At 40.0% G+C, this 11,354-nt stretch overlaps 1 protein-coding gene across 4 annotated transcripts; it reads right to left on the bottom strand.

The window, feature by feature from the left end:
* Nucleotides 1-226: 226 nt before the first annotated feature.
* LOC114155744 (catenin beta-1-like) lies at nucleotides 227-11,123 on the bottom strand. Of its 4 annotated transcripts, none has more exons than XM_028035785.1 (17): nucleotides 10,967-11,123; nucleotides 9,974-10,023; nucleotides 7,979-8,188; nucleotides 7,606-7,856; nucleotides 7,269-7,507; nucleotides 5,338-5,539; nucleotides 5,117-5,261; nucleotides 4,919-5,022; nucleotides 4,067-4,201; nucleotides 3,761-3,964; nucleotides 3,519-3,677; nucleotides 3,302-3,421; nucleotides 3,037-3,187; nucleotides 2,822-2,943; nucleotides 1,818-1,878; nucleotides 1,291-1,486; nucleotides 227-1,201 (listed from the first exon to the last, which is right to left on the bottom strand). In XM_028035785.1, the coding sequence occupies exons 2-16, from the start codon at nucleotides 9,984-9,986 to the stop codon at nucleotides 1,296-1,298; spliced, it is 2,307 nt and encodes a 768-aa protein (XP_027891586.1). In that variant the 5' UTR covers nucleotides 9,987-10,023; nucleotides 10,967-11,123; the 3' UTR covers nucleotides 227-1,201; nucleotides 1,291-1,295. The 4 variants fall into 4 exon arrangements, with proteins under 4 accessions (XP_027891586.1, XP_027891587.1, XP_027891588.1 ...); XM_028035786.1 differs by having other exon boundaries at nucleotides 10,954-11,108; XM_028035787.1 differs by lacking the exon at nucleotides 10,967-11,123 and adding an exon at nucleotides 10,825-10,843.
* Between the last annotated feature and the right edge of the window lie 231 nt (nucleotides 11,124-11,354).

Here is an 11,354-nt window from a genome sequence, read left to right as displayed (position 1 = left end):
AGTTGTATGTAATTGTTTATACTGAAAGAAATGAGCGCCGATCTTTGGTTGATTTTACCACAATTGATAAAAAAACATATATAGGATTATTGAAATTTAAGTTTAAACATCATTAAAAGCAATAAAGAACTGTAAATAAAGAAAGTGTTAGAAATGTGGTTGAAATGAAAGTCATGGAACCAAAACTTATGCTCCCAAGCCAAGACAGAAGACGCAGGACAAAGACTGGATGAAATAAAATGCTTTTTATTGTTCAGCCGTGTCATAACCTTGTCTCCAAAATAAACACAGCAGGACTACAACCGTTTGTCAACCTAGCTACCATTGATAGGACATGAAACGTGGGTTTTATCAAACCACCAACGATAGCGTTATTTTTTTTTTCCTATCAAACATCCAATGATGGCATACAAAATAGTTGTTAACCTACCAGTGATACTGTATATAAAACACTTGTTTGTAGATTTATCCCCATCCCGCCCTTAATTTCACCCATTTCCCCATTTAGAACATTTGACACCGACATATTTTTATGCTTAAACAAGCACATATTAAGAGTGCATAATTCTCCATTTTTGAGATTATATAAAAAAAAAACCTACACAATGTTACACTTTAAGTCAGAGTACATTTCAACTGATTATTAGTGTTCTACACATTCGACCATAACCAAAGGAACATTGTATAATATCACTATAACTTAACACTACGTATAATATACGTTCTTTAAAAAAAAAGAAAGAAAAAAAAATACAAATGATTAGCATTGGAGAGAAAATGAAAATGGATAGTGCGAAGGCAAGCTGGGTCAGTACCATAACATATAATGAGTATTACAAAAAGAAATATAAAATAGAATAAGAAAAGTAGAAACAAAAAACCTAATACAGGCAAGGCTAAAACATGTGTTTCACACTTTTAAGATCAACCTCTTGTGCACTCATCCAAATAGATAACCTGCTCTTTAACCTCCATTGTATGTTATCTTTGATACTTGGAAATTCTCCTTTCCCCTCGGTTTCAACTTGCTTAAACAATCCTGTGGGAACCATCTTTGATTTTTTTTTTTTCTTCTTGTGTCAGGCACTTCCCAGGACCACTTTAATTTCCTCTCTCTTTACCTTTAACACTCTACAGGGCAATCGTAATGCTGCTTCAGACAATACAGGACAGTCACAATGCAGGTTCTATTGGAAAATAACTGAAAGAAGACATAAGATAATGCGTAATTAATACACTGTAATCCATTCATGACTTTTTAAACAACGTCAAAGATCTGCAGTCTCTTACCAATCCTACAGGTCGGTGTCAAACCAGGCCAGCTGGTTGCTGTCCATCAGTTCCTGGGTATGGCCAAGGTCTGGCAAAGGATCAGTATGGTGACCCAGGTCGGGCAGCGCATCAGCATGGTAGTCTGCACCTTCCATCATAGGGTCTAACAGAGAGTCCTGGCCATAAGCTGCTGGGTACGCCCGATATGCTCCGTCTGAAAGGTAAATATAAGATCCCCAAGGTTCAATGCAAAAACGCCATGTTATGTTATACATTTGTTAGTTCATGCTAATTGGCATGTTTACAGTTGTCAGGAAATATGTACAGTAGCGTAACTTTGCAGTAGTTTTTGGATAAGTACAAACTCACAGGTTTGTTCCTGTGCAGTTCAATGCTGAAAGAGAGAAGCCTCAGTGTAGAAACAAAAGTGCAGTTACTTTCAGTGCAATTACCAAAAGAATAACAATCCTAAAGGTTTTCTAGAAATGCAACATCTGGGGGGGGAAAAAAAAAGAATGAAGCTCATGTAAAGCTTAAAAACTCACCATCTTGCCTGAAAGCCAGAGGATCTCCTTGTGCTGCCATATCTAGACCCAGGTCTCCGGTCTGAAGAACCAAACACTGATATTAGCTAACTGATAGAAACTACTTATCAGTACAATAGAATGGCTCTAGATATTCACAATAAACAAAACATTGATGGTTCAGAAGCACAAAGTTTAAAATTACAAGCAGTTATTGTTAGCTTCAGTAGCTCTCTCTGGTACTAAACTGACTTCAATCATCTTAAATCAACTTCGATCTCAAAAACATCATAGTTAATGTAAACCTTTAAGATTTAAAGATTCCTACTTGAGGACTTTTGTCAAAGTAGGAACCTTTAAGCCTTCATGTTTGCATTGAAGGGTGTTTGCAGAGGAGCCTAAACATACATGGACTGGAACATATAGCACTAAATGAAATGCAAGTTAAAAGTCAAAAAATATTCGTGAAAAGTTGTTCTGCGAATGTTACTGCTACTTTAGTTTTGGGAAACAGTTTGTAGTTTGTGTTTCCCACAGGAAGTTTGCTAGTGGTGCACCGCCTCTCCTTCCTAATTATCTACAGCTTCTGGGTAAATAAAACCACATCCTTTTAAAAGGTTCGCCAACTAGCGTCACATTTTTAAGATTCGAGATTAAAGGATAAACTGTTCTAGATTTCCAATAAGTTATCTTCTGTAAATAAGGTCTTTACTGCTTGTAATTTTTAGGCAAACCTCAATTTAAAACCAAACCTATTTAGTTGATGCACTGCTTTTTAGAAGTAGCTGGAAAGATCATTATGTGAAGTCACTTGAGATGTACTAATAAAAAATAAAAAAGAGCTACTTTGGAGAGAGAAATTAAACATTCACTTTGATAAATAATGCACCAAATGATGTGAATTCTTAGCTTTCATCTTCTGTTTAGTCATGCTATGGCTCAGAAGAATAACACAGTTCCAGCAAGCTTCATTATGGTTGTTTCATTAATTTTGTTTTGGCTCATTTATTAGTATTAGAACGTACATCATTCCAGGCCATGGGCTCAGTTCTGAACAGTGAGCTGGTCAGCTCCACTGAGAGACGCTTCTTGTAGTCCTGGGGTTTGTCTTCAGACATGCGGAACAGGACAGCTGCAGCATAGGTTGCTAAAGGAGAATGCACAAAAAAAAAAAAAACCCCTCAAGCAACCGGTAAAACAAAAACACAAGAGGGTAAACTGCATCTGTTTGTATTCTCACCGACGCCCTCATTACGAGAATGCAGCAGCTCAGTGAGCGGTGCGGTGGCCCCCTCAGCTTCAATGGCCTCGGCTGCTTCTTTGTCCTGCGCCAGTTCACACAGCACACCTGCTGCGACACGCTGGATGTTTTCCACTGGAGAATACAACAACTGGATACAACAGCAAGAGAGAATAAGATTTAAAAATGTCCAAGATTTTAGGCTACTGATTATTCTAAAATTGGGAGAAAATAAAATTTAGTGATGGATGTTCTGTGGTTGTACCTGGACAAAGAGTGGAATGGTGTTGAGCCCTCTGATCACAATCCTGTTGTGGACATCCCGGGCCAGGATGTGCAGAGCTCCTGTGCAACCTTCAACTATTTCCTCCATACGCACTCCCTCCTGGATGAGTTCAAGGGTGGGGAAAAGAAAGTCAAACACAAAGAAGAGGAAAAAGAAATCCAAATCTTCAAAAGAGAAAGTTAAACAAGCTGCATACCACAAACTGCTGCTGGTTCCCCCCCATGCTCGTGCGCCTCTGGGTGTCCTGATGCGCTCGGACAAGCAGCTGGACCAATCGGGGAATGGCTCCCTGCTCCCGCAGAGCGCTGTGATTGGCCGGGCACAGGGCTAGGTTGCGAATAAGACCAACCGTTGCCTAAACAGTAGATGGATTGTACCTTTTAAAAATTTTAAGTTTTGTAATTGTTTCATTATTTACAAGTGTAATGGAAAAAAGACCTTGATTAGTGGCCAGTGGGATGGTGGGTGCAGCAGCTTAACAACCACAGGCAAGCCATAGTGAAGGCGCACTGCATTCTGGGCCATTTCTGCATCCTGGTGGCGTGAGGTCAGGTGACGCAGGGCACACACAGCCGGCTCTGTGATGTCCTCTCTGTCGCCGGCCCGGAGCACAGTTCGCACCAAAGCCTCAATGCCGCCAACCTAACAGCAACATCCGTGTGTTAATGTCACACATCAATAAAACAAGATGGAGTCCCAGTGAGACTTAAATCAAGACATGATGTAGATGGTTACAGCCCATACCTGGCAGACCATGAGTTTGTTACTATAATTGTTGCAGGTCAGGTTAGAGAGGATGCCAGCAGCACATGTCACCACGTTGATGTCATCGCTGCCCAACAGCTGGACCAGGGTACCAAGGAGACCCTCCATCCCCTCCTACAGACAAGAATAAATGAATGTAACTCGTCTTCCTAGAGGTTTAGATTTTCTTATTACAAACTGAGCTCAAACTTGAACACTAAAATCACAGCTATAAGTTAAACTGAACATCAGAAGTGCACCAACAACAGATTGTGATGGCCGATTTTTGAACACCAACTCAGATTTCCTGATATTTTACTAAATTCTGTTTGTTGAATTTCTGGTTATATTAAAAATGTGTCAGTTGTAACAAAATGCTTACAGTAAAGTAGACGTATCAAAAACATCCCAAATGTATAAAGCTGCTTCTTGCTTCTTAAAAAAAAGGATATATATAAGATAAATAAACCTTCTGGTTTATGGGACAAAGGTAAAACCCTTACAAGACATTACAGAAAGTTCACTTATTTCCTTTTTTGACTGTATAATATAATATGCAAAGCGTGACCAAACATACATTTTTGATGATTTCAAAATGAAAAGCTAACATTTGAAAGTAAAGAGATCCAGCTTCTAGTTCTGTCAAATCTAAGGTTATTTCATTCATTCAGTGTCAGGAACAAAGCTCTGCAGGGAGCTTATATTTGGTATAAGCACTGATCAGAAAAAAATTAGATTTTTAGTTTTCACACAGCCAGGGGTCACTAGTTTGGACCAGTCGACTATAAAATTGACTTAACTCAAGTCGGCAGCTATTTTTTTTATTATCTATTAAATTATGTCCAACAGTACCTGTTTAGTGGCAGCATCTGAAAGATTCCTCAGAGTCCAGAGGCAGTTCTGAACCAGACGCTGGCTGGGGTCAGTTAGATGAAGACCCAAAGCTTGCATCCCACCTAAAAAGTTAAATAAAATAATGATTTGAATAATCAAATCATTAAACCTATGCAGTGGCACTGTTTTAATCTGTTTCATTTCTGTCATAAGTACCAGCTTCTACAATGGCTGGCTTGTTGCTTGAGCAGACAGAGAGCACTTTTAGCACTCTGCTTGTGGTCCACAGCAGTTTCTCGTATGTAAAAGTCCTCATGATGTTGACCAGGGCCTGAGGTCCACCGCTGGCCAGAATGATCAGCTAAAACAAAGAGTTTTATGTTTACTACACACCGCTAAAACAAAGACGACGCATTGAAAAACAGATCTTCCTGTACCTTGCTTTCCTGATTGCCATATGCCAGGATCTGCAGACAGTCAGTAGTGATGGCCAAGAACTTGACGTTGGTGTTGGACAGCAGGGCTACCATCTTTTGCAGCCCTCCGGCGAGGCGCACTGCCATCTTGGCCCCTTCCTGGTGCAGCAACAGGTTGTGGAGTGTAGTGATGGCATAGAACAACACACTGTCCACTGGTGAGCTGAAAGACATAAAAGAAAAAGGTGAGCAAACACAAGGAACAGCAAGATTTAACAACTTTTAATAGTTTTAGAATACTAATTGTAGTTAATGCTCCAAAACGCCACCTTTTACCTTCTGATTCCTTAATCTAGCGTCAAACATTTTGTTTAGCTTGTGGCAATTACTAAATTCAGGCAACGACCGATAGAGATAATTACTGCAAAGTGATGCTAAAGTGCACAAAATATGTCAGTGTCCACACAATTAGGCCAACAAGGAAATGTTGATGCAATTACTGTCGCATTAGACAGAATGCAAGCAGAGCACCTTCTTTTAAAATGTATTTATGAAGACCATTACAACACATTATTCAGTTCTATGCCAGGTGAAAATCTGTCCAAGTTGTAAACGTTCCAACATCCACTGAAAACACAGTAACGCGAGACAAAGAAGTCAAACACAGGTGCTCCGTCCAACAGGTCTCAACTTGCCTTGTAGCCAAGTGTTTTGTCTGCAACTTTAGGCCTTTATGAGCTTTCAAACACGTGAGAAGTGCAGGAGTTTCTGTGGAAATTTTGCGTCACACTTTTCCAAAATAGCTGCTCATCTATAGAATAGTTTGGAGGGGGCACCTCTGCAAATTGCTTTACTATGCACACAACTATGCACAGAACACAATGCAGAGAGTAAATTGACAAAAAAAAGAAAGAAAGAACAAATCACTCCATTTTCAAACTGGGGACAGTAGAAAGAGCTTTGTTGTGAAAATGTATTCACAGAAGCAAGAAGCAGGACAACAAAAATAAAGTCAGCAGAAAAAAAAAGATGAAACTAGCAACTATTACCACTACAGACTTTGAATATCTGCTGCCTACTCACTGATATAGTCCATTACTGCAACAATCTCACGTAAATGTTATCCCTCTAAATGTTTGCAACAAACACACATATAGTTTTGTTTTGTTGTTTTTTTATTCACTCTGAACAATAAAATGGGCTTTGAGTAGCGAGGTAATCCACCAACAGCAGCGTACTGTGACAAACCTGAGTAACCTGGCAAATTTAACTATTACATGCTTTAGAACAAGGAATAATCTGGCAAAATATGACTTGCAGTATCTGAAGGACCATGGAGTCCAAATGCAATATGAAATCCAAAAATGATGACATCAGTATCAGGTCAGATTGGTCCCAACTTTAGTTTTTAGTCAACACACCAAACTTCAGCTCTACCAAGACATGATAACAAAAACAACACTCCTTTATATTATTAAAGGAACATCCAAAGTTAACTCTTTAATATTAGTGATGTGTTAGAAAGCAGAAAGATTTAGCAATGCTACTTAATTATCCTGCCTTTATTGTTATAAACTTTGGTCTCCTTATTTAGATGTTTTAAATTGCTTCATAAATCAATAAATTAATAAATTAAACAAAATTTTGAAGGAAATGATCGTCAGAACACGAGAGAAGTCTCTGGTCCAATCAGGCTGTGAGAGTGAGCAGATAACACTATAAAAATCACATTTTAGAGCTTCTATTCTCCCCCTTAAGATAATCCATCTCCTCTGCTCCTGATAATGATTAGTTGTATCACACAAAACCACTAACTTTCATGTAACTACATTTCCAAAAGAAAAATCTGCTAGGAATCTGTGATGGCAGGTCAAAGCTTCACATAAAGTAGACATCAAAAAGCTGCAACAGCATTTAAAAACCTATTGGTGTATAAATCATTCACATCTTACCCCAGCATCTTGACCAGAGCAGGAATGCCTCCAGACTTGAAGATGGCGAGGAGCCCCTCACGGTGATGGGAAAGGTTGTGCAACGTGCCAGCAGAACAGCGAGCCGTCTCCACATCGTTGGTGTTCTGCATGGCACGAACAACTGCTGAAACCATCTGTGGCGAGCGCATCAGGGCGTGACGCGACGCCTCCTTCTTTGACAACTGATGCACCATTACGGCAGCTTTGTTCACAACAACCTACAAAACAAGAGTCTTGTTAAGAATGGTGACAATCTGAAAATATAAACAAGTACTTTTGAGTAACTAAAGTAATGGGTAATGGTTTGTTCACAGACCTGGTCCTCATCGTTGAGCAGTTTGGTGAGCTCGGGTATGGCCCGAGTGGCCAGCTCAGCATCATCCTGATAGTTGATGAGGTTAACCACGGCATGCTTTAGCATCTGAGAGGGCTCTGCCAGACGCTGGACTGCCGTTGGATGGGCAGCGTCCAGTTGGGTGGGCGGGATCTGAATACCCTCCTCTAGGGTCTCAGGGAACATAGCAGCTCGCACACGCTGGGCTCGGGTCATGGCGTAACCTTCAATGTCTGGAAAAAATACAGAAAATCATAATTACATTGTGTGTGGTCAAGGACATCTTTACTAAAATTTGTCATATTTTTCTAGAGCTCAATCTATACATTTACCAAATTGTTGACGCTCGACTTACCTGCCGCCTCAGGAGTGAAGGGCTGGTTAAACTCCCAGTCATACAGAGTTGGATCATCTTCCTCAGCATCAGGATTCCCTTTGCCACTCAAAGATGGTGCTGTGGTGGTGACGCCAGACTGGATTCCTGAATCTAGATAGGACTGCTGCTGCCACTGGCTCACAGCAACCTTGCTGTCACCCATAGCCATGTCCAACTCCATCAGATCAGCTACACAAGCAGAAGAAAGACAAAATAAGACATGAGACGAACAAATTCTCACCGTGAATTTTCAGCAACAAAGGACTGATCAGATTGCTGTGTTAACAATTGCTGAGTTTGTGCAAAAATACATATTTGGAAAATACCAACGTCTTATTCTAGTGCTAATGTAACAACCAGAGTCTCATCTGTGTAATTATGATGGTTCCTAGAAATACTTAAAAGCAATATGAATAACTTCTCAGGGTCTTCCAAACTTCAACAAGAAAACAGTGATCAAACTCCAGATGTTTTGTGACTCCTAAGAATCCTAAAATACAAAATGTTTTTACTACTCTGTTAGTTCACAATAAGGGTGGGCAATATACATTTAAACCTTATTGCAATATGCTGTGCTACTTATTGTGATGACAATAAAAAAGTGTTTACAACTTCTTTTTAGCCTTAAGGCAACTGCTATCAAAGCACGACAAACAAAATACCTCTCTTAAATTGAAAACCTGTTTGGGAAGGGGCTTCTTCAAGACTCCTGACATAAGAATAAACTGCAAACAGTAATATCACTTATTCATATTTTCTCATTTATTGAAATGCTCGTGAAACCAACAGTGAAGAAAATAGAAACAGAAATAACTCCAACAATAAAGACAGTTTTAGGAGCTTTCAAACGTCATTAATTGTAATTCCTCATTGTCAGAATAAATGAACATTCTTATCATAAGCAATTTTGCAGGATAACAATAAATGTTACAATAAATGGCCACCAGTATGACAATCAGTGGATGTCTGAATAATACAGCTCATGTAACTGACTGTACATACAATCCTATGACTTCTGTGATGTCAGAAATATGGACGACTCTGACAATTAAAATTTACTCCTAACTGAAACCACATGATTTGTGATTTTGGCCCAACAATCTAAGCGATTCCACAGTAAAAAGACCAACATTCACAGTGAAACTCCGACCTTATTGGCCACTGCTGCTATTTGATGCGACATGCTCAACCCATGTGATTAAAAATCGAGGTACCCAATTAATGAGGCAGGTCTGCACACAATTAACTGCAATTAACATACTACGAAGCAAAATAGTAACTAAAGAGACTTCAATGTTCAGCAAAGAAAGGGTGCATTTTTAAAACCTTCCTAAAAATCTAGATTTTTTTAATGGACTGTTTAGCTATGATTTCTAGGTATTTAGAATAGAATGGCTTGTAAAACCTGGAAAAAAATGAGACCTTGTGAATTTAAGGATGAAAAGGAAAGGATGTTGCAGAAAAACCAACAAACTTGTTGATGTGGCTTCATGTTTTTGTGGAAATAAAGTGGGCAACAGTAATCAGATCGCTTCGGACTGGTGTTAATACCAGGTGTGAATGGTTAGGCTTTGCTCTGTAGACTTTTATCAGAGTCAGCGCATGTTAATGCCAGGTCTGAACGGGGCCTGTTACTGCCTGTTCTCTGCAATAATCTAAGCAATGACAAAGATCCAAAAGGATTAAAGAATGTAAATGACAAAACTCAAGACGGAATAAAAATGATTTAAAGCACTAAAATCATGTTTAACTCTGTGCCTTGTACCCTAATGATAAAGAACAAAATACTTTAAAAAAAAAAGTAACCATGTGCTCCAACCAAAAGTCCACAACTGACAAAGTGTTACTGTAATTCACTAATTAAGACGTGTACAAATTGAGCCTGAGAAAGCGATGTGTGTGGGGTGGAGGGAGGGACAAAAATTGGAATAGAAGAAAAGAAAAATTTGAGAATAACTAAGTTTGGATACTCACACTGGGTAGCCATTGTTCTTGCCTGCCCTCAGCCCGCACAGCAAATATGTCTGAAAAAAAAAATGGTAAAATTAGTGCACGGAAAAGTAAGAAAACACAGTCTCAACTAAATGTCATATTTCTCACAGCCTAATCAAATCGTGGTGTTTGGGTGTTTTTATCCCAAGTGCTGCAATAAACTGCCGTCTGCTTTTCTTTTTTTGCTCCGCTACCTTTTGCCAGGTCTTCACCGCTTGTTTGGCTTAGTTAACGCAGAAAGGACAGGATGGGGGGAAATGCCGAGTCTCCACCTCAAACCGAGAGAGAGCGAAGCGGTGGGTATTTCCAGCACGAACACAATTCACTATTCAGCGGCATACAACATCAAAGGCATATTTCTCCCCCTCCCCCCTTACCACGGCCAAGTTCCGACCTCGGAGCTTGGGTTTCCAATGAGAGACACAACCCCCCTCCACCCGCAATCACTTCTTCTACGACTCCTCCTCTCTCGTGGAGGCTCAAACTGGAAGAATAACAAGCACGCTAACCCACGCCGAGTGATAAAACTGTCTGTTGCACCAATACAGCGATTTTTAGTCAGCGTGCTGAATAACGGGAGTGCTAACAAGAATTAGCCACCTAACGTGCGCAGCTATCCTCACCGTTAGTTAGCCAACTAGCTAGCTAACATAAACAATCAATGCTGAATGATTGAAACACCTAGCAACAAGCCTTTGTTCATGGGCGCAGCCGGCGTGACCCTTGGCTACCTTTACTGAAGAATGTTATTTTAATTCACAAGAACCTTGACACGAGAAGAAAACCTCAAATGTTTAATTCAGATTTGATTAGCTTAGCCATCCGAGACGTACGAAAAAGTAGATCCAGGCGCCACCATAGAAAACCTGCTGTGCTGCTGCCAGCCGAATCAGAAAACCCCACCGGAGCCCCCCTCCTCGGTCGACCAGAGATGATTTTCTTGGTTAAAGCGTGGAACTGACATGCGGTATTCACCAGAGTCGAAAGGCTCCTCCGTTGTTTCTGTTGGGCCGAATGTTCTCCTTTCTCTTGGCTGAAAATAGTAAAAGGACTGCTAGGTGAACCACCCGTCCTGGTCCAAACCACACCCGCTTGCTGCTCAGTCAAAGATGTTGCTTCCGCCAATGGAATCGAACATCAAGATGGCGAAGGGGGCAAAATCACGGTATTCTGCCGCGCTTCAAAAAGTAGAGCGTCTCCTCAAAATAAGTTTTTAACATACTTAAAACGATGTCTTAATAGCTACACGTTTCCCCTATAAGGCCAATCTGCCTCTTTTAATCTAAGGTTTTTATGAAGTGCTTATTGCCTTTTCAGTTTAGAGATTTAAAAGTAGCAATGAGGACATTGGATCCTTGGTATG

Source organism: Xiphophorus couchianus, chromosome 13 (assembly GCF_001444195.1).
Source record: "Xiphophorus couchianus chromosome 13, X_couchianus-1.0, whole genome shotgun sequence".
NCBI lineage: Eukaryota > Metazoa > Chordata > Actinopteri > Cyprinodontiformes > Poeciliidae > Xiphophorus > Xiphophorus couchianus.
The sequence above is the reverse complement of the archived record's forward strand: the minus strand, read 5'-3'. Positions and strand labels throughout refer to the sequence as shown.

Bases quoted from the DNA above. Each gene is read 5' to 3' on its own strand.
- LOC114155744 (XM_028035785.1), bottom strand. The intron at 5,023-5,116 runs GTACTTATGACA...TTAACTTTTTAG, and splicing joins GCCAGCCATTGTAGAAGCTG to GTGGGATGCAAGCTTTGGGT. The intron at 3,678-3,760 runs GTCTTTTTTCCA...TCTACTGTTTAG, and splicing joins CCCACTGGCCACTAATCAAG to GCAACGGTTGGTCTTATTCG.